At 37.7% G+C, this 23,754-nt stretch overlaps 1 protein-coding gene across 3 annotated transcripts in view; it reads left to right on the top strand.

The window, feature by feature from the left end:
• Nucleotides 1-23,754, top strand: part of CARMIL1 (capping protein regulator and myosin 1 linker 1) — a 173,979-nt gene that overhangs the window by 119,340 nt on the left and 30,885 nt on the right. For all 3 annotated transcript variants that reach the window (XM_085220649.1, XM_085220651.1, XM_085220648.1), the window contains 8 exons: nt 739-807; nt 5,194-5,287; nt 7,430-7,528; nt 9,892-10,020; nt 10,257-10,388; nt 13,959-14,134; nt 16,169-16,256; nt 19,901-20,050. In XM_085220649.1, the coding sequence (XP_085076775.1) occupies nt 739-807; nt 5,194-5,287; nt 7,430-7,528; nt 9,892-10,020; nt 10,257-10,388; nt 13,959-14,134; nt 16,169-16,256; nt 19,901-20,050 (937 nt within the window). The remainder of the gene's footprint in view (nt 1-738; nt 808-5,193; nt 5,288-7,429; nt 7,529-9,891; nt 10,021-10,256; nt 10,389-13,958; nt 14,135-16,168; nt 16,257-19,900; nt 20,051-23,754) is intronic.

Raw genomic sequence — 23,754 nt, 5'->3', positions numbered from 1 at the left:
AATCCTGCATCTACAAATTTTTTTTTCTGAACACCAGAAATCTGTTTTGTTCTTTTTTTTTAAAGAACAGCTACAACTAGTGCTCTTGCACAAGCAAGACCTATCTGCATGACTGTCTCTTCTGACTGCTAATGAGATCTTTAAACGTGTTCACAAATTGCCAGGCAGTCTGCTTGAGTGGTCTAAACTAGGGGAGGAGACGGGGGAAACTTTATCACTCTTAATCACAAATGTTTATTCAAAAGAGCTGCAATTTATGCACCTAACCTAATGGCATATGGCATATATAGGCAGTTAGTTATGTTGCATGTGGAATTATAGGAACTGTACAGTGACTGGGCAGAGAATTGAATGTAAAATAGCCTGAAAATTTTGACTACCGATCATCTTGAATTTTTTTTTTTTGTTGTTCACTTACTGCAGTTTTCTCGGACATGCAATGAAGTCTGTTTATCCTGCTGATATTCAAATCTTTCTATTAACAGCATTTTAGAAAAGTTATATTCAGATATTACTAATAGAAAATATATAGTCTTCTTGGAAGAAAGGGGATCTCAGTTTTGTAATATCTTTGTCCATCACTTTAGTCATGTTAAGCTTCTAGCATAATGACTAAAGACAAATTTTTAAAATGTTGCAACCACTGCAGCTTTGGACATAAACTGTGTTATTTCAATACGCAAAGTTTCAGTATAGATTTATTTGCTTTGTGTGTGATACTTATTTTTTTCCTTTCAGAACTGTAATATGGGACAAGAATAACATCACTGCTCAGGGCTTCCAGGATATAGCTGTGGCACTGGAAAAGTAAGTTCTCAAGCAACTGAATGACCAATGAAGAAGGAGGGCAAGCACTTAGATCCTGATTGATAGCAGCAGCTGCAGTTCACTGCAGTCAGTATCATTTGAAGATGCTGAATGATCTCAAGTAATGGGGTGCCTAGTCTAAAGGAAAATTTGTGACTTCACATGCTTCAAAAAATGGGGAAAAAACTCTGGTGCTCTTTTCATGAATCTTCTGCTGTCAGCATTAAGCCCATTGAGTTCTGCTCTAGACACTGAATTTCTGCACTTGAGAATATTTTCCTTTTTCTGTATTCTTGTCCTGATAGCATGTCTAAATTCCATTCTTTTCAATAAGAGAAGCTGTATATAACAGAAGATTATTGAAGTATGCCTTTGTGGTCTGACTTTATTTTAATTCCCCAAGCAAGTTGAAATTAATGACGATGATCTCAGGAACCACACTTGTTCACTGTCTCTGTCGGCTGGGTCCTCTTGCTTTCCTGAGCTCGCTCATAGTTGCAGCAGTTACCAATGATAGGTGATAAATGACTTTCATCTCCCTCAATCTCCGTCATATTTTTTTAATATGTGTTTATTACTTAAGAGGGAAAAATTATAGATTTAAATTCAGCAGCAGTTGCAGTTGTTTCACATCATTAATCCCTCAGACAGGAACAAATGGTCTCTTTAGATGGTGATGCTAATATACTATTGCTAATTTCTGGACAATTTCTAGTGTCTTGAAAAACTATATAACTAACATGGGGAGTGTCTTCACCCTTAGTCCTAATTATGTAGAGCTTATAAAGTTACTTGGTTTATGAAACTGCTGTTGTTACTATACTTTGTTTCAAAATGAATTTGATTGCACTGATGGGGAAAATTATATAAATTGTGTATAATTAAGCAAATAATCTTGGAGTGATTTCACTGATAATAGTGAATAATCATTTGTAAAGATTACTTGTCAGCTTGCAGACATTTGTCTTTCAGAAAGCAATAGCATGCACGTTTGTGAGAAAGTCTAGTAGAAAAGAATGTATGCATATATTCTTGTTAGTATCAACTTTACTTTTCTGTTCTGATGCGTGGATAAGTAAATAAAAAAGAAAGGAGAAATCCTAAGGCAAGAGCAAGTAATCTAGGCAGGAAAAAAAAACAACAGCAAAAGTTGCATCTAATTTTGTGACACCGCACTTTGTTGAGGTGACTTCTCATTTATTTAGCTTGGAAGCTGAGGTCACTTTACATCTCCTCTGACATTTTAAAATTATTACAATCATTCATAATAACCCAACCTGAGTCACAAGCAACAGAAGTTTAATCTTGACTGTCAATGCTGGCTGAAAAGGCTTAGCCTTTAAACGATCCATCTTAAAGCTAGATTCAGAATATCCTCCACCATATGTTTTATGTATACATAAAACCATAAATATTCCATAGGAAAGAACTGTTGCTCAAAATACATTGAAATTTACTGAAGATGCCTGGGAATGCGTTGTGTGTGTTGTTTTGGTTTTTGTTCTTATCAAAAATAATCACGTACCGATCCACAAAAGAGAAGGAAACTAGGTCCTCATAGGGTGATGAGGCTGAGGACCGGGAGGGATTGTAACAAACTTTTAAACAGGCTTAGGTAATCTGAACATTGTTTTTTTGTTTTTTTTTTTTTCTTTTTTTTCCCCTCCTCTCAGCTTTTCTTCATGTACTTAAGTTTTGTGGAAATGTTGGTCCTAGCAGGGAATTCCAGGAGCTTGGCCAATAACAATATTATCACAGGGGTATCCCGGTCAGCTGATGTGAGGTGCTGGAAAGGATTTCTGTAGCCCTCTAAAGCTGTCATTTCAGGAGACATGACAGTACTGGATGGTGTTGCCTTTAAGAAGGACAAAAAGAGTAAAATCATTCTGCAGCAGTGAGTGTATGTTATGAATGGAGCAGAAGTTACTATAGGAGAAGTAATGTGTTTAAATGTATGGCTGTTGTCATATGCTGTATGTAAAGGAAGAGAGAGAAGTTTGAGAGATTCTCTCTAATCTCTGAGTGCCTCTTTGAAATGTAGACATTTTGCTGAGAGCACTGGTGTATTATGATGTTGCTGGATTATTGAGTTGATGGAGAAATGTATTCCATTATGAGAAAAACGGAATATAAAGAAAAAGAATGGAGGAATATTTTAGGAAGCAGAAAAATGGTAAAGCATTGCTGTAACGATTAAAATTGAAATTAAGCTATAAATTCTTGATGTTTGTCTCTAAGAGGTACTTAATTTCCAGATGCAGGTAGGCTAGCATTCCAGTATATTGCTGTCTGTCTGAAGGAAAACTGTTATGGAGCTTTCCTTGGGTAGTGGTCTTTGAATGTTCTACCTCTCTGATTGCGTGTCTATGAAATATCCTTGTCTTTCATTTCCCCCCTTTCAGTGAGAGAGGGAGATGGACAGAGCACTAAGCCTTTGACAAATTGAATTTAGCATATAATTACTGGCATGAGAGCTAGCAATTATAGATTTCAATTAATGTGATGTATTAAATGTCAAACAGCTGCAGAGATACTTGGAAATCTACCTTTGTTTCTTTTTAACTAAATAAATATCCCACCTGCCAGGTAGTAATCAGGCTATCAGCAAGTTCTGTAATTACCTCTCCCTGACATTTGTTGTGGGCTAACCTGGGCAGCTAGCAAAGTTCCACACAGCTGCTTTCTTGCTGGCACATGTGAATGACTACTGCTGATGCCATACACTATGTTCACGTTGGGGAAGAGAAACGGAAGCCTTGCACAGACATTCAGTGGAAAATATTAAGTTGTATCAATGAGGAATCAGTAGGATGGGTGGTTAAAAAGAGCGCTGTTCTTCAGACAGTTGCGTTTCACGTGCAATAGGAAATGAAAGAATACTGGGGTTTCACAGTAATTAAGATATCCACATCACGGGCTATGGGCAGACATCTGCCCTGCTGTAATACCAGGCATCGTCCTGCTGGGGCAGACAGCATGGAGGTCTGATCTAAACACCATAAATGTTGAAGATGCGTTTGAATGCACAAGGTTTTACCCCCTGAAATACCTCAGGAGACTGGGGAGGCTTGATGGCGGCTGCAGCTCCTCACAGGGAGCGGAGGGGAACTGCTGAGCTCTGCTCTGTGTGACAGCGACAGGGCCCGAGGGAACGGCATGGAGCTGTGTGAGGGGAGGGACAGCTGGGGGTTAGGGAAAAGGTCTGCACCAGAGGGCATAACATGCTGCCCGGGGCTGGAGTTCAGGGACATGTTTGGACGCCTCTCAGACATAGGGTTTGAATTTTGGGTGTTTCTGTGTGGAGCCAGAAGCTGGGCTTGGTGATCCGTGTGGGTCTCTTCCACCTTGGTATATTCCGTGATCCTGTTCTGTGATCTGCTGTTTGAATCAGTGCATTTACTGAGGGCTGGTTCTGGTGAATTCAATGAATTAGGCTCAGCTGAAACTGTCAACTGTAAGGTGCTCGTAAATAGAGGACTCTGAACATATTTATGGAGCTCTGAATGGAATTGAAGCAGATGGTTAGCAGGATGTTTGCAGACAGCTGAAGGAGGAGGAAGAGATGTTTGCAGGAAAAGAAGGCTAATTGAAAATAGGCAGAATAATTTCTCTCCTGGTTTTTAGGAACTTTCTGCTCTTTTTCACCCTTTTTTTGAAATCTAAAGGCACATGGTGATACCACTGCATGTTACATTTTAAATTTAACTGTAATGCTAGCCAAGTTATGTTCTTAGAGCTTAAATGCAATTTTGACTTGAGATAAAACTCTATCTCTATTCTTGTATTGCAGCAGATGGATGTAGCTATGGAAATATTTTGCAAACAAATAAGCAAAATGCAGGGAGTAATTGTTTTTGTAGATCAGTGTAGAGAAGCCACACTTGTTTGTCTACTTTTATTAATAATTCAGCAAGTGTCTTCAAATAGTTATAAACACAGGAAGCTGTTAAATACTGAATTTTCAAAACTTATTCTTTGGTCACTATCTTATCTGTCACTGAACATTTCCATTTAGGTTTAGATCTGATAGAATTGCCAGTAGGCACTGAAACTCTGTTCTGTTTTGATATAGGAAAAAGTAATCCTGCCTTGTGGACAAAGGCACAAGGAACAGCATGGTCCTTGGCAGCTACTGGGCATTGGTCATTTAACTGCATTTTGTGTTCTTTGAAATCTCCATCTCTATTTAGTGTCAAACCATAAGCAGTAAGAAGAAGCATGCTTGCCCCTCCAAGTACTCCACTTAAAAATGTAAAAAATACTGTCTTAGTACCTTCTACAGACAGACTATATACATCTTCTCTCTCCCTTCTAATTTATACTCAATAAAGAGATACAGTAATTAGATTGAGTTTTACTAATATACATATATTAATTTTTCTTTAGAAATTATACTTTGAGATTCATGCCTATACCTATGAATGATGCTTCCCAAGCACTCAAAACAAACCCTGAGAAAACAGAAGAGGCACTGCAAAAGGTATTGCCCATACCAACCACTTACAGAAATAAAGACAAATAAAAATGTTGTGGTGTTTTTTTGTTTTTTTTTTTTTTAAGTGACAGTGATTTTGTGCATGATTGAATAAAGACTTCTTGGCTAGTTTCATTGAATGTTTGATTTGCATGGGCATATATGTGATAATCAAGTGCTGCAAGAGCATATAAAACTTCCTATTCCAATGTTTGGTGGAATGCAACGGTGTGTATTGAAAAGTCAAACCAGTGCGATCTGGACTTTTTATTTCTGTGCATCCAAGTGCGGAAAGGGGAGTCTGCAACTCATGCTTTTTTGGTGGGTTTTGTTGTTGTTGTTGTTGTTGTTTTTCATATCTATTTGTTTGTATTTCTTTGTGTGCAGGATTAGTGGTAGACATTTTTTTCCTGTTCCATAAAAAGTGCAATCGGCAGCATACAACACAAGGAATGCTCTTAAATCTGGGGGAGAATAAAAACATTTACTGCCTGTGTTTTATATCATACATATAAAGTTAACACACTGTGTTGCCATAAACGAACAACTGCACCGTGTTCTTTTGAATGTAGATGGTGTTGACAGTATCTGTAGCTGTTCCACTTGCATGGGCTATACAACTCCCAGATGAGTTTTAATACAGTAAATTTTTCAAGCTCCAAATAAGCCTTCTGCTCTATTGGAAAACACAAATGCTTCATGAGTCTTTAATGAGTAGTTTTCCTTCCACCAGAGTAGGATCACAGAATCCACATGAATAGATATTACAGAGACTTATGATTAAAAAGCAATAGCTATGATCCTTATTAGTAAAGAAATGTTCATTAAAGAGATTCTCAAAGGAAAAAGTGCTAGTAGTTAGCCCCATTTTCTTTGATGCATGTAAATGATGTAAGTTTTTCTTTAAAAAGTCTGGATAATGCAGTAGGTTGTATTTTCTTACATCTTGTTTAATGTAATTGTAGATAGTTTCATATCTGAAATGATAAATGTACCTCTGAAAAATATCATTAATTCTGTATGTTAATTAGGCAATATGTTCAAAGAGTACTTTTATTAATTTCGAACTAGCCCTCAGTTTCTTTCAATTTGTGTTGTTCAAGCTTTGTTTATACAATATCAGGCAATTCTCTTCCAAAAAAAAAAAAAAAAAAGGTGAAAGTTTCTGAAGTAGTGCTGTGAAGGCTACTAATTCTATGCAAGCAGCAACACCACACAAACTGTGCTGTGGAACACAGTGAAGGGACATCTCAACTGGCTTGTTGGCATCTCAGGAGGGCCGACAAGCTTCAGTGCACTGCAGCTTGAACACAAGAGTGCTCTGGACCTGATCCAGCAGCAGATGGACCGGTATCTCTACAGTATGCTTTACTTACACTGTGGATGAGCTGGATAAACCCTGCGTTATTATAAGGGCCTAATTAAGGGACATGGTCAGACTGTTCCAGTTCTTGTCTGTGATGCAGGTTAAAAGGTTTCTGGACCTTAAGCAGTGTTTACTTGTAGGGTTTTGGACTTGGCTAAGTTTGACAGAGCCAAGTTAGAGGCCTATTCCATACTCTATTAAGCTGATTGAGGGTAGGTGGTAACCACTGGCGAAAGTTGCAGTGAGCCGTGACCAGCAGCCATGGGTAGAAATCAGTTTTTTCTGAATAGCACTTGTGGGCTGGTTAGCTCAGTGTAACTTCTGAACTGAGGCTCTTGCATCAGTTACGCACTTTTAGATAACTTATCTTTTCTGAAATACACACGGCTGTTTAAATCCACGTTTTTACAGTGAGCCAACTGAATCTAAGTCTGTTAGCTTTCTTGTCATGGTCTCTACAACAGTACTTTAAGGATAAATTCCCTTTAGATATTTCTAAGACCTGTATCAACATTTTTGTCATTAAAAGTTACTAAATTCTCCAAAGACATTAATAACTCAGAAAACACTGGCAAAAACTGTTTTTAGTGATATTTTGCTGCTGACTGAATGGATACTTGCCAATGTGATTATCCAGCACTGAGACACACAGAATAAGGTTTGTAGATAACAAACAAAATTATATTGAAGCAATTTTTACTGTTAGATACAGTGGCAATATTGAAAGCAAATAACAACGTAGAAAGGCAAATCAGTTTCCTAATCTAGCTTTGTTCTTTTAGATAGAAAACTACTTGCTTCGTAATCATGAGACCAGAAAGTACCTACAGGAACAAGCGTATCGGTTGCAGCAAGGCATTGTTACTAGTACCACTCAGCAGGTGAGTTCCTAACTGGTACTTCTCTGATTTTAAAATCTGGTTGGAGGCAGAATTCTCTTGCTCTTCCATCAGAATAGCTTAAAGCAGAACATGCCTTGTGGTAAATAAGCAAGATCAATGGTGCTATTTTTGGAAGAAAAACAATTTTTTGGAAGAGGTAGATCTTAAAAACACTAAGAAATCTCTGAGTAAACTGCTGTTGGAACCAGGAATGGCTTAGTTAATTTGTGCTCTGAAGTCTAACCTTTTCAGCCAGCTCTTGTTAATGTGACTGGTATCATCATAAGGCTATGTCACTTCCAGTGTCTGAGTCCCAATATCTCTACATAACACTGAGCTAGTATGTAAGCATGCCCTTTGATACCACCAGAGAGCAAGTCATCGTCTTCCTTAGACATTCAGAGAACTTCAAGCATCTTGGAAGACTTCACTTAGATGTAGGGAGCAATGGAATGTGGAAGTCTTCTGCGCTCTAAATTGTGGACTGCTGAAAAGGTGACCTGACACAATCCAAAATACTGCTCGAAGTTGGGAAGCTTCACTACCTAAGTTTGCTGAAACAGGATGTGTCTTTTTGTAGGGGAGTGTGGTTTTTTTGTTTTCTCTTCTCTTGAAAGAACTACTAGAATTTTCTGTGGTTCTCACCATTCTCTCTGTTCTAGTATGTTTCTTACCAGTACTTCTCAGGGCTGTTTTCAGCACCAGTACACCACAAAAACAAGGTGACGTAAACAAAATAAAACCTGCCACAACCTTTGTTTTAAATTTACTTGCATTTTTGCACTAGTTGTGTTCTCATTCAAATGGAAGACACCATCAAACAGAAGAGGAATACTTATTTTGCTCTTCAGCTGAGTCAGTAATGTTTCTGTGTTGTCTGCATTTTTTTGGTGAATTTAAATTCCAAGTAGCTTTTTTCTACCTGTATCGTTAAAAGTTAATGGGACAAAATTTTATTTGCAGGCTGAAATTATAACCTCTCAACAGAGAAAATGGTACTTGGAGATGTATGGGCACTAAAAGCTGCAAGAGCAGCATCATTTTACTTTACGCATTTATCTGTTCCAGTGCCACCTTTTATCCTGTGTTAATAATTTCTGTATGAATTAAGTTTATATCTGTTTATTTGTCGATGGTTTTAGTTGTGCTTTTCTTCCAACAATCACATGCATATCAGGTTTCAGTAAATGAAATTTATTATTAGTTCAAAAGTAGAGAAAAATACTCATTTCTATATTAAATCGTGCATTGTAGGGATAGATTTCAAAAACAGAGTTTTAAAAGAGAGCTGGAAAAGATCCTGTAGTTAGTATCGTGGAAATACATTATTATTCCCAGAGTGTATATACTTTTTTCAGTCCAGCTGTCCCAGTGAGACTTTCTACTATCTGATAATTAATTAGCTTTTTGTCCTTCTACAAAAAACCACCCAAAACCCTTTCAAGAGAAAGAGTCATGTGGAGCAGAAAAGGAGCATGCTGTGAAATTATTTCACTTCTCATCGAAAATGATGTAAGATGTTAGAACTTGAGGCTTGATATGTTGATAACACATGTGCTCAGATGTTGCTTTGAAATGTCAAATAGACAATTCTACTGAATACTATGCAGGCCGATAAATACTTTTTAGCTATTATATGCCTCTACTATGTCTTTCTTAATCAAAGCTGACAATATGTCAGCCATTCTGTGGTCCTTGTAAGGATACAGATAAGCCATCTGCCTCAGTCTTGCAGCATGTTGAATGAAGTGTGATATCAATGCAGATGAAGTTCATTTTATCTCACTGTGAAAGATCTGATGGAAGCTTTTGCTTTGGCATTCCTATTCCCCTGCAACTAGGAATATTTACATTGTGAAAGAAACCCCCCCAAAGCCTACACAATACTATTTTGCTTAGGTAGGTAAAATCTCTGTTGATGTTTGTTGAATGGATTATGTCAGAGTTTTCTTTAACTGTGTGAACTTCTTAACAATTTGCAAACCATCAAAGCTAAGGCTTATATGTAGCAAGAATTTCAGCATTAAAGCTGCTCTAAAAAGCAAAACAAAACCTAAAATGGGTAACTTCTTGGTTATTTGTAGTTATCCCACAGGTAACTGTGGGAGAAATATGCTAAACAATATATTTTTTAATGACAAATGATTTATTTTTCTGGCATCTGGGTGTGTCTTTAAGAGTTACAGTGCTTTCTTTCTGTAGCACTGATAAACCCTCTGAGTATTGATCGTGCGTTTCCAGATCTTTATATTTGCTCTTCAAATCTCATCATGATAGTATTGATCTGCTACCTGGACTGAATTCAGTTTGCATTTGAGCAGCCTCCTGATGTTTTGTCTTTTTTCTTTCCTTTGTTCAAGTAGATGATTGACAGAATATGTGTCAAAGTGCAAGATCATCTCAACTCTTTAAGAAACTGTGGTGTGGACGCTGTACTGGAAGATGTCAAATCTGCAGAAAGGCTTATGCGAGATGCCAAGAACTCCAAAACAGTAAGCCTTTCTCAGCAAACTGATAATACTGAGAGCAGTTCAGTGTGTGCTTGCAGCCTTCTCCTTTTGGGGGGTTATGGTAACATTGTGTCACAAATTCATATTTTCTTTACATGATCAGCTTCAGATAATATTTATAAATTCTTTGATTTAGCAGAGAGATTTCCTCCTGTGTTCAGACTTGAAGACAGGTAGCAAAGAGCCTGTTTTCTGAAGATATTCTTTCTGTCTTACAGCTTTTACCAAACCTGTACCACCTTGGCGGAGCTGCTTGGGCAGGAGCAAATGGTTCACTCCCCAATCCAATCCAAGAGACACTTGAATCCATGGCTGGAGAAGTCACAAGGGTTGTGGATGAGCAGCTTAAGGTCTGTGGGTGGCTGTTTTATCATCTCTCACGTGCAGGAATAATTAATGTCTGAGGTCTGCTGATATTTAAAAATGCAAATATGCCACCCAGTTATGGTTGTTTTTTAACTTCTCAGTATACTTGTGCGCAAGTTATCTTTTAGTTATTAGTTTCTTACAACTTTGTGCTTTATTATCTGGCTACTTGCCCAGTTGGAATGAAAAAATGACTTTAGTACTTGCAATAGCAGAAGGAGCATATCGTGTTTATATCAAATGGAATTTTTCCTGACAGAAGTTGAGCTAGTACTTGATCTAACAGCTGGCAGACCTGCTTGTGCACGGGTTTGGAACTTGATGATCCTTGAGGGTCCTTTCCAACCCAAGCCAGTCTGTGATTCTATGAAAAAACCATAGGCACCATGTGTCTCTTTTGGGAATCTTCTAGAATGGGAAGAGTTATTGATTGCTCCTTAGGCCTTTAATAAAGGTGTCTATAAAGCACCGTAGAAATTCTTATACCCTGGAGAGAAGTGCTCTTAATTTAAGGTATTCCACTGGAATGAAAGCTGCTTTTGTGTAGGTTCCATTGCAGAATTTTTATCCCAGTGACTACTTTGAACCTGATGCAGAATTTCCACTTAAACTGTTGGGTTTGGATAACTTGTGTATATTGAAAGTGCCTCAAGAATTTCTACAGGCAGCTTCACAGGAATTCCTTTCACAAGCTTCCATCAAATCTCAATTCTTGAAATAGACATAATTGGTCTGTAAATACTTAAATACTCTTAATGTAAATTCAGGCAGCACTTTTGCAGTAATCTCTATGTTCAGTTATGTTACTTCTTACTGCGTAATAAATAAAGAAGAGTCATTTATACAGAATGTGCAAAGGCATCTGTCCAACAAGGTAGGTTGGGGCAATTTGAGGAACTTACAAGATCTTCTGGAAACTGATGAATTTAAAAACAAAGTTCTGAAACAATTCAGAGCAACTTAGGTTTGATTAAGCTACCTGCCTGGTTTTTTTTGTTGTTGTTGTTTGGTTGGTTTTTGTTTGTTTGTTTTTGTTTTTTTTTTTTTCATTATTCAGATCATGGAAGAATCCAAAAGTGCAGATTGAACTGTTCAGTTGAATCAACGTGAAAATGCTTTTGTCAGTGGGAATTTAATAAGGAACAGTAATAATACCACATTACTAATTACTTTTTATAAATTAAAAAGTTAATGAAGAAGAAAATGGTGCTAAATTTTTAGCAATTTTTCCCCCCTCCTCCACTGTATTGAAATAAGACAAAGATTTTCTTTCACATCTTTAAAAAGCTTTTAGCTATAGGATTCTTCCCAGTGTAGCTTCTGGGCTGACTTCTGGGCTGTTACTGGGACAGATGTTAAGAGGTCTGCCTTTTGCATACAGCTCGCACACTTAAATAAATTCTGTGCATTTTGAAGAGTCTTAGAGAAGGAAAATAAATACTTTCTAGTGTTTGGAGTGTTATATATTGCTCCTGGAATAAGATTGACTTGATGGGTCTTTTGTTTGTTTTTACACATTTACAGCAAAAGGCACTTCAGCACTACCATCTTAAGCTTTTTTCATTTATTCTTACGACTTCTTCAGCAAAGTTTAAGTGCCTTACAAAAGACTCTAGGGTCATAATGCTCTTTCTATAAAGTAATGCATGTTTGTATTAAGTTTACACTCAAGGCTAAATGGTTTTCTTTTAAACTATATGGTGATGCTAAGAGCTTTACATGGTGCAGAAAATATTGAACGTAGATTAGGATTCTTTTTTTTTTCATTTATTTAGGCCAATTCAGAGCATTATGTGGAAGCTAGATAAGGGAGCTCACATAAGTACTGCTATTTCTTAATATTGAGGAGTAAAAACACTGCATGTGCTGTAAATGGAGTTTTAATTTTTTAGCTTCTACATTAAGCAGATAGCTTTGTGCTGGAAAAGTGTGTTTGGAAATTGATTAAAGTCAAGAAGAACTTCTCACGTAAATAATAGGTGATTTTATCTGTAAGAATGGAATAGAAGTGAAGGGAGAAGTAGAATAAGGACAAGCACCATCTTAGAGTGAGTTGAGTTTGGTTTAAGGAGAAATTGTAGCATCACTCTTGCATTTCTGTTCTCCTGCTGGTGTCACTGTTGACATATGGAACCCAGAGATAGTTTATTCAGTCAGGAAAAGACAAAGAGAAATCTGTAGGCAAGATAAGTTGTGCTTAAGCAAGAGAAGATTGTTTTGTAAGGACAGAATGGGTGCTTGAACTGTTTGTCCTCATTTCCATTCTGCTGCAGTGTGATTTTCAGGACTGTCTAGACACTGCTTTGCAAAAAGAATTATCAGTAATTCTTGGTAGTATTTTACTTAGTTCAATTACCGCTGAAGTTCTTCATCCTCTATGGCCACAAGGGCTGGAAGGGCTCTTCATTAGTGTCGTGACCCAAAATATGCTTAGGTTCTGAGTTGCTGGGCAGTGGCACAGGCTGCCCAGGGAGGTGGTGGAGTCACTGTCCCTGGAGGAGTTCAAGGACCGTGTGGATGTGGCACTGAGGGACATGGTCAGTGGGCATGGTGGGGATGGGCTGGTGGTTGAATTAGGGATCTTAGAGGTCTTTTCCAATCTTAATGATTTTGTCAGTCTGTGTAGTGAGGACTCTTTGTATCTTCCAGTGAGAGCATGGTTTATGCATGGTTTATAAAGTTGGATTAAAACCAGAATCTCCTTTCCTCACAGGTATGTCGATGAATCCAATACAGTTGGAAGATGCTTCATGACATGGTTTCATAAAAGATTTTTCTTAAAAAAAAAAAAAAAAAAAAAAAAAAAAAAAAGCCTGAAAAGTTGATTTTATCAACATAGGAGGTCTTTAGAAAAGTTCGGGGGGTTGAAGAGTTACATGGTCTTATTTCTGTTGTTCTCTCCTGGTTTATTTTTTTGATCAGTCATTTAAAAATAAAAATAATTGCTTAGTGCATCTGTTTCACTGTGGACTTCCATGTATGTAAGTGAGATCCATACATTAAAAGTTTTACCCTCCTTGTAAATCATACTTCTAGCTACATTTTAGTTTTTGGTTATATGCCGGTGTAGCACACCCAGTTCTTGTGAGTCTCCTTTGTGTACTGCCTTCCCTTTTGAAAAAGAGCAGGCAGGTCAGATCTGGAGCACACTGAAAGTTGCCAGTTCAGGGCAGAGGTTTGTGCAAGGGATGGTGTGGCAGAGCTGCCTCTGCTCCTGCAGCATGTAGGGGTGGGTGTCTAATGCCAGCTGTGTAAGGGTTGCTAATTTCTTACAATCGAACACACAGAAACGTGAATGTTTTGGATTTGAAATTGTGAAGAAGTACATTTATAGGCAGTTTTCAAAACTAGTATGTTGTTTTTCCTAAGCTTTATTTTTTTAAAAAGCTTTTTGTGTTGCAGCTGGATTGCAAAATGGATTTGAGTATAGGAAGAAGAATTGTAAGAATTGCTAGTCTAAAAGTATCATAGTGTCATGCAACAGAATAATGGTGTGATCTGCAACTGATCAAAGCCTCCATACCTGACATTAGCTTTTGCTTACTGTGCTGCAGACTCTCCTTGAATCCATGGTGGATGCAGCAGAAAATCTTTGCCCAAATGTAATGAAGAAAGCTCATATCCGTGAAGACCTGATTGAAGCTAGCACTGAGAAGATTTCCATCCCACGCACTTTTGTGAAAAATGTCCTTTTGGAGCAGTCTGGAATTGATATCCTCAATAAAATCAGGTACTTGAAAAGACAAACAAAATCACTTACAGAGTTTAGAAAGAACTGTATTTTGTGTGTGTTTATGTAGTAGAGGATTTTTTGAGTGCTTTGATGACTTACAAGAAACTATATTAAGACATTCAAGGAGCAGGAAATTGTCCAGTGAACATAGTTCAGGAAATTCAAATATTTGGAATCTATGGGGATATTAACTTGACCATTAATGCATCTGTTTCAGTTTTCTTTAATAAGACTTCTGGTTTATGGTGCACAAATAATATTTTCATGACTGGTATATTTTTTTAACCTATTGACGTCCTCAGGTAGCACTTAATTACTGTAATAGAAGAAAATTGCACTTGTTTACTTTTAGCACTGACAGTGCTTCGCCTGTTGCTACATTTGGTCTTGCGCTGTAGCAATCACTTCAAACCTTTTGTGTGGGATTTGTGCACAGCAGACAGACATAACTCAAGCTGGAAACTTGGGTATTCAAACCACAAACCTGGAGCAGAAAGAGTTACCTTAAACAACTTCTAATTCCTGAGAGAGAGAAGAGGCTTTTACTTGACTCTCTAATGTATATTTATTTTCACATGAAATATATACCCATATATATTTTTAAGCCATGTATCATGGTTAGCCTGCACTTCAAGCTTTGCTGTTGCCATCATTTGGCTCAGAAATCCTTTCTATCTGATGGAAAAGCATATCAATTTGCATTGTGATGCTGATATACTTGCAGAAGAGAAGGAGATGCTTATTTTTAAAAACAGAAAGACTTTGAGTTTAGTTTTGCTGGTGCAGGAAAATTGGCAGGAACAGGTGTTAAATACTTTAGCTATGCCTTCAGTGTTTAAAATGGCTCAGGGAGTGATTTTTTCTTCACTTTAATCCTATTTAACAAATCTGTCCGAAGACAGTAATAGTGCCCTGCTCCTTCTCCCTTTCTACCTCTAAAAGTTGAGATTGTCAGTGAGGCAAGGATGTCACACAGTAACCCTTCCTACTTTATATTATTTTAAAATGATATTAAGATTACAGAGGAAGATCTCCACTCTCATTTTTTCTGCACTGTGGCTTGGTCCCCATTACACCTCTCTTGCATTGCTTCACCTTCTGAAGAATTTTCTTACCCTTTTTCCCCAGACCTTCTTCAGTAGAAATGCTAGCCCCAGACAGAATTTGCTGGGTTTTGTTCCAAAACAATTCCAACTGTGCATAAAAAAACTTAAAATAAATTGTGGTACTTGCTGGCAAGGATCAGCTGAAGCAGCTGGCCTAGAAACCAAAGGGTCAGAGGAGATGGAGCTTCAGGCTGCAGCTCAGCCCTGTGTGCTGGTCAGCTGCAAATCAGTCCCCTCCACTACTTGAGCCTTTTGTGCTGTGTCCAAAGAGGACACCCCAAGGGAGCAATTCAAGGTGTACATTTCCTTGATGGGAAGTTACAAGTGAAACCTCAATCAAGTGTGCCAATGTGCTGGTATGCCATGTACATCAGTGTAATAGGGATGACTGACATGAAGCTCATAAGGCAGAAGATGGTTACTTAGAGCAAAAGAGAAAGCAGTGTGTAATGAACCTGTGATGGCAAACTGGAGAACCAGGATTGTACAACTGCCCTTCAAGTTACAAGTACAAAGGGAGCTGAGGAAATGAGCGAAGAGATTGTAATTGTTCAGTGCTGTAGTTTTAAACAGGCAACACTCTCTTAATCCTGTGCATCTGACATTTCTGTTTCTCTGGTCAGCGGTGGAGTGTTCCTTACTGTATTCCACATGTGGTTTTTATTCAGCTCTTACCCAGATGTTTTCACATCAGCTGTTAGAAAAATGTTAGAAGCAGGTTAAATATGGTACAGTGGCTCTTGTGTTTATTGTGTGATTCATAAGTTTATTTCTGAAAGCTGCAGTCATGTATCCTCACACCCTCTGATGTTTTATTTCAAATAAAGTGACGGCATAAGGGATAATCATTGCACTGTTGAATGTGTAATAAAGACAAAATTATCCAGTATGAATTAAAATTGTCTCATTTCTAATTCTCACACAGCGAAGTAAAGCTGACAGTGGCTTCTTTCCTGTCTGACCGAGTTGTAGATGAAATTCTGGATGCACTTTCCCACTGCCATCATAAACTGGTGAGTATTTTTATGATTGATAGCTGAATATATCAAGTATCTTAACAGTGCTATTACTTTCATGACCTAGTTTTGCCTTGTCACAGCTGAATTTTGAAATAGATCGTATTTTTACAGCTATCACCGACGTAAGTTCAAAAATTATCATGGGATCCCTCTTTAGGAGGGAAACAACATCAAAAGAGAGTGAGTTACATGTTTGCCATATTACCTTTTGCAATATTATCAGATCTAAAGATAAAAAATGCCTTTGGAATGTAAATTTAACTTTCAGTTAAGTGCCATAGCTGCCCTGGCAAGATGATAGGGATTGGTTGCTTGTGAAATGAGAGATGAGATCTCATCCTTTAGAGGGAAATTGCTGAGACCTTGTTTCCTAAACAAATGAATCTTGAGATTACTTTAGAAATGTAGGTATCAAGTTTGAAGAGAAAGGAATAGAAACATGGGAAAGGAAACACTCTGAGTTACTTGAAGGTATTGAGCTGTCAGGAGGCGCTGTTATCTGTGATAAAGGTATTTGCTTCATCAAGAAGAAATAGGCAACTTTATCCACAGAAAATCGTTTTGATTTCTTATGCATGGGCTTTTGTAAAAAAGAATTCAGTACTGTTTTTTAAGGAAGCCACCGTGTAGTCATTCTCCTGATTGAAATTTCTCTGGCTTCAGCTTTCAGTCATGAGTTTTTTAGATACTTTCCTCCACAATACTAGAGAACTGTGTATTCCTTTTTATTTCTTCTTTGCAATGGTCTTCATACACAGAAATGGAATCGCTCTTTTTTTTCTTAAAATGTTTTTTCTTAAGCTATTTTTTAAACATAACATAAAAGACTGAGTTGTTTAAGGATGTTTCTCCATGATACAGAGCAGCATTGTGTAAAGGCATGGCCTCTGGTCTCAGGAGCTATGTAACTACATCAGACTGCTGTGTGAGTGGCGCGCTCATTAGTTCCAGGTGGTTCTGGAGCAGGCTCAGCTGGCATGAGCTCTGGGCTGAATCTGTCCTGTGGTATTGCACAACTTGGGCATAGCCTGACTCTCGCACAGTAAGTCATTTTCTCCAACCTTGGAGTCCCTTCAGTAACAACCTTGCAGCTATTTAACAGCCTCTTATACAGAATTGGACAGGCTATTCCAGCGTGGTATTTAACTAACACTGGAGTGAAATTATTTTTGCCTGAGATTCTTTTCTCCTCATATTTATACAGCCAAGGGCATAGGAATTTCTTCTTTTTGTTTGAATTTCAGTGATAGCTCATTTTAAGAATCATGGAATCATTAAGGTTGGAATACACCTCTGAGATGACCAAATCCATCCATCAACCTATCACCACCATGGCCACTAATCCGTGTCCCTCAGTGCCATAACTCCACACTTCTTGAATACCTGCATGGACAGTGAATCCACCACCTCACTGGGCAGTTGTTCGAGTGTCTCACCTTCCTTTCAGAGACAAAGTTTTTCCTAATATCCTGAACCTCCCCTGGTGCAACTTAAAGCCATTACCTCTCCCCTATTAAGAACACACCAGCTCTCTGCTCAAGGAGCTGCTCCCATGATAGCCACTTAAGTGCTTCTGCAGTACAAGGGAGGGCTTGGGGGCAGATTTTCTACATTGGTTTTGTAGATTTCCCCTCCAATAATGGCTTCTGGATGCTTGTTGCTGAATTTCAGGATTGTGTCCATAGCTAATGGCCAGTGCTCTTTGTTCTTTAAGGGCATGTACATCTTATTTGAATTGGTTTACTGTGTGATACGTTTTGGTTTGCATTAATAATATGTCCTTTTTAGTGTTTAGCATTCTCCCATGTTTCTGCTCTCTGCTGGTTGTTTCAGGTAGTTCCTTACATGACAACAGTGAAGAGTATGGATCTCAAAAATGCTCTAATGCCTGTGGAAATTGTTAATCTCCAATTGACAGCTGTAATTTGAGAGCTAAAAGCTACTTCTTAATAAAGCAAAGATTAAGTGAACTGACACAGATCTGCAGCAATTCCTTATTAGGAGTACTGTGTAGTATTAGTTCAGCCACTTGCACACGTCTGTGTATATGGCATTGACAAAGTTGCATTTGAGGTAAATTGGAGAAAGGAGCCTTATTTGACAATATTTCTGTTTGCCTAAAGTGATGATGATTAGCATGTTATCATTCCAGACATTTTAGTCTGATTAAAGATAAATTTTTAACAGCTCTTCAATTATTTTTCCCTAGACAGACACTATACTAAATGTGCTATAATTTACTCAGGTCATCCATTTGCCCTTTTTGATGTTTAAAAGAACTACAGTCCACTGGATGACTGCAATTCTCTATCTGTTGCATTTAAAGCTTCTATGACTAAGTTAACTTGGATCAGCTGATCTTCAAACGCTTGCTCTAAGTAGATGTTTTTCAGCAATCTCTTTAGTTACCATTAGAACTGGGAAATATTTTATAATTATTTCATAATCCAGAGTGGCTTATCTAACATTCTCTGTATTCTTATCAACAATTTTTGCTATCCAGATCTGACAAGGCATTTTATTTTTCTTTGTGGTACTTTAAAAATAAATAAATAAATAAAAATTAAAAAATACAACTTCAAGATTTGTTAATGATCTCTGGAGCAAGCTGCCCAGAGAAGTTATGGTGCCCCATCCCTGGAGGTGTTCAATGCCAGGTTGGATGGAACCCTGGGCAGCTGGGCTGGTGGGGTGCAGTCCTGCCCTTGGCTGTACCTGGATGGGTTCTAATGTCCCTTCCAACCTAAGTCATTCTGCCATTTCTTATTTTAGTTTTTACTTTTAGCAGAGCTGTCCCACTTTTTGAAGAGGGGAACATAGCAGTTTTGGATATCTAAAGAATTCCTGCTATTCAGTCTTTTGTTTTCATCTTCTCTTCCACTGTCACTTGGATATTGATCATTTGCCATCAGGCCATTAATAAGTTGCCTTGGCATTTGCATTCCATTCAGAGATGCTCATTGCTTGGGATAGAAATGTTTATTCCTGTTGGGATTGTCCTCTCTGCTAATGAAGACTGTAATTGAGTTGTGGTCACCAGTCTCTTAACAGCTGTCCTTCCTGTCCCATTACAAACTCATCTTTATCTAGTAGGAAATAACTTTGTTTTCCATAATATACATTATGTGTAGAGCAAATTACTCTGACCCTTTTTTTACAAGTATACTTACAGTTATGATGTTAGCTGAAATTGTACATGTCTTTGTATTATTTAATTTTAAAAAAATTATCCAAGACAAACCTTCTCTTCCACCTCTTTACTTTCTTTATAACTAAAGACAGCAGACAAACTTTGAGGAAACCTTTTAATGCTATTATAAGTCAAAAGTATGATGTAAGTATGATGTCTTTTTATTTGACATTTTTCGTTTTGTTTTTTTTTTTTTTCCATTGAACTTTCTCCCTTCTTTCTCACTTCCTTCTTACAAAGTGTAAAGGAAGAGACTTTCCATCCTCCCCGAAAAACACACAAAACTGCGTGAAGATTAATATACACAATGAAGCTTTGCATTTGACAATGGTCTTCAGGGATCTATGACCTCTTGAATTCCCCAGACTTTCTGATTTGATTTTATTTGTCTTCTTTAAGTTTGATTAATGTCTTCCTGTCTTTATCCTGACTGACTGTTTTGATCCAGGCTGACCATTTGACCAGACGTGGCAAACCACTTCCACAGCAGGAATCACTGGAAATTGAGTTAGCTGAGGAAAAACCAACTAAACGCTCTATCATCACGGTTGAAGAGTTAACAGAGATAGAACGTTTGGAGGACCTGGACACCTGTATGGTAAGACACGTTTCCATGGCCCATATGGTTAGACATACTGATCACTGGAAGAGAAGTATATATTTCAGAGTGCCTTTTGGCTATTTCATGGTATTGGGAAGCAGAAGGTAAGAGCTGACTTTTAGGAAAAAAAAAAAAAAAAAAATAGACTTTAGCTTGTGTACATTCTGTCTGAGCTACATATTGCTGCCAATCAAAGGAAAAGCTTTTCCTTTTTTTCCACTGCTGCTTTCCTAGTATCTATATACAAGAGTCATTGTCTTGCATGCAGTGCTGTAATAACACTAATAAATGTCTCTCACAGGCCACAGTTTCACAGAGATTCTGTTGCAGGAATAAATTGGACCTTGCTACCCTCTGACAACATGCTTATTTCTGCTTTTGTCTTCCTTCTACTTGAGGTGAATTCCTCTGAGCCATGACAAAAATGGCTTCTGCCTGTAACTTACATTATTGGCCATGAACAGATATTAATGTTTCTGAATTTTTTTGTTTTTTTTTTAATATCGATGGAGGAATTCCTAAAACCTCGAGTCCAGTCTGCAAGTGAACTTACAGGGCAAGCTTTTCAAAAGTAATTGAGTTAAAAGTATGGGATTTAGTAAGAATGCCAAATGTAAATCATTGGAGTGCCTTAAAATGCCACGTGTGACCTGTATTATAAAGATGTCTCTGCGTCACTGTTTAGAGTATGCAAACCCAGAGGACCCCAAGTAAATGATTTATTTACTGTTTTTCAACTTCACATTGCCCTCCACTCAGATCAGTCTCTTATGGAATTCTGTTGTGAGGAACTTGAGGGAAGGAGCATTTCTGTGTTATAACTTAGTCTAGTAGGTGTTACTGCTTCGAGTGATGGTCTTTCTTCTTTCCCCTCCTACCTGCCCCTTTGGCTGTGTGTGTTCACAGGAACATAAAACAGCAGAAGAAAATGACAACATCTTTTTGTTGGTGAAATCAAGTTTGTTGATTTACCTCTCTGCACAAATTAACTGCAGATTCAGACAACTACAGCTGAAGGGAAGGAGCGGCAAGATCTCTCCTTTTCACAGCAGCTGTCTGTTGGATTGACCTAGCTGTACAACAAAAGCCCACCAACATTGGAACTAGCTTAAAATAGTTTTCTCTCCCTTCCAAATCTCCTACCTTACCAAGATCTGATTTGATGTAGTATTTGTATGAACATCACAAAGCCCTGTGAGGCATGTGTTTTTGACTGCATCATCTGGCTCATCACTGATGCTGTCAAGTTCCATGGGCTTTCTGCAGCTAACTTTCAGTAATCATTTGGAGTCCTAAATCCTTTGGGAGGGAGACATTCCAGAAAAATAAGTAGCTTCTGAACTCTGTACCTTTAAGTTAGTTTTTGCTCGCTGACTTATATATGGAAAAATAAACTAAGCACTGGTTTTCATGCTCACCTCCTCCCTTTATATTTATTCTTGCAGCATGTAAAAAAAAAAAATGCTGAAAATTTGAAAAGTGGCTCTTGTCTCTACCTCATATCACCATGGTTATATGAAATGATCATATTGCTATGTTATCTTTCACTTTGGCCATATTAAAATAATGGAAATGTGATGATTCCTGTAGTCAGATGCGTTTGATGCTGACTGTACTTACCTTGAGAAGTGATTATGGATCTTCATTCATTCCCATCTCGCATAGAGATTCGAACACCTTTGTGACTCAGATTGTCATCAATCCTTAATATCTGGAGAGAAAGAGGAATCAAATAAAGACAAGGCAGTAATCTTAGTCACTGCTAAAAAAATCCATTTATTAAACTCTGCAATCTGTTTTTGAGAGCTGCTTTTTTTGCATCCTGGATGCAAGTGATATTGGTTGGTACTGTAAAAACACATAGATAAATAGAGAGCCCCAAGGGATTTTTACTGAGCTAGTGCTCTTCTTGGCAGTGGAAGCATCTTAAGAATTCTTGAAATCTTAAGGGTTCTTTTTTTTTTTTTTTTTTCTTTTTTTGCATGAAGCTACTAACTCCACCCAGAAAAATAACACTTTCAATGTAATGTATTTTAGCTCTAGGAAAATTGTATGGATTTCAGATATTGTCTTAGAAAAATTCACCAGGTTTGTGGCAGCCTTCAAGTATTATATAGATGTTTGCATAGAAACAAGCAAGCCTGTGGAACAGTGAATGCTTTGTGAGCAGGTCAGTGCAGGAAACAGACATGCTGCTGAAAAATTTACTTAGAAAGGAAAGCATATGGTTTTATGAAGTTGAATTATGAACCTAATTTCCTTTGATTATTTTTAATCTTAAATGAGAAATAGCTGTTTAAATCCCACATCCAAAATGGCATTAGTCCAGAACACTGCCTTGTTTGGCCACTAGAAATCCCTAAATGCCTCCTTGCTGTGTGAGAAGATGGTGCACCTGGCTGGGTATTCTGCTAACCTCAAATGTGAAGCCTTGAATTGTGGCTTGCTGTTCTGCATGTTTGTGCACATATCCTCCTATTAACAAAAAATTATTGAACATGCAGTGAACTGATTATGTCACTGGGATGAAAAGGAAAACTATCCTATTCTACAGTTTCTTTTCCACAAATGTCTGCCTTTTCTCCAGTTATTTTTCAAAATGTTCATCTTTGGGCTTGCCAGAGAGGCACTGAGCTTGGACCACCATTTTGGGGGAGCTGTTATTTTTCCATTTGCAAAATTGAACTCATGTGCAAGCCTAATATTTTCAACAAGCCTGCTCTTCTTGTTTTCTTCAGCAAGGATATTGAGGAGCAGTTTTCTGGCTAAGGGGAACAAATACAACAGCTAATTTTATGCAGCAGCCCCTCTTAAAGGTGTATTTGAGCAATTTGGGGAAAATCTAGGTTCAATTTTTATTCTTGGCTTGTCTGATAGTTACAGAGAAATTACATAGCACTGAAACTAGGTGAATGATTGTGAGCAAGGTAGATTTGGAATAAAATGCTTATGAGCTATTTGTTCTTATGCATTTATTGGAAGTGGAAGATGGGAAGATGTTTTTTTTTTTTTTTTTTTTGTTTTGTTTTGTTTTGTTTGTTTTTGTTTATAAAAGTTAGACTTCCAGCATTCCAGACTGAAACCTCAAATGATGGAGAGGCAGCAAACAAACCAGTAGTGGTCTGTTTTACAGCCTGACCAGGAAAGTGGAGAGTGGCTGCAGCTGGTGGGGGTTTCCATGCCAGAGCAGAGAGTTGCCATCCATCCACTTGTCAGTTGACAGACATAAACTTAGAAGACTGAATAAAATATTAAAATGTTCTTTCAAAATGCAGTGCTGGGGGATTAAAAAAAAAAAAAAAAGACTTTTCAATGTTATTTCTAGTATTTTTGTTGTGGAAATTAGGACATATCTAATGCCGTACACTAACTGTGCAATTAAAGCTTATTAGTTTCAGTGTAGGATTTGATTCACATCTAGCCTTTGACTGTGTCCAGAGAGCCCATGATATGAAAAACTTGTTAGTTGTACCAGAATTTGCTCATCTGTTAAAGGAGTTGAGAAAAACACACAGAGTGATTGAATGATGGGGCATGAGTGACTGAATGTGGGACGTGAAAGCTTGAATGTTACTGACCTGAGAGTTCCTGATTTCCCAGCATTGCAATACATTAAACTGCTTCCCTAATCTACAGCCTGTCTTAGTTGTTTACATTTAATTAAAGCTGCATCAATGGTAATAAGGCATTTTAGATAGAAG

Source organism: Meleagris gallopavo, chromosome 3 (genome assembly GCF_905368555.1).
Source record: "Meleagris gallopavo chromosome 3, MGAL_WU_HG_1.1, whole genome shotgun sequence".
In the NCBI taxonomy this organism is placed as follows: Eukaryota; Metazoa; Chordata; class Aves; order Galliformes; family Phasianidae; genus Meleagris; species Meleagris gallopavo.
The sequence above is the reverse complement of the archived record's forward strand: the minus strand, read 5'-3'. Positions and strand labels throughout refer to the sequence as shown.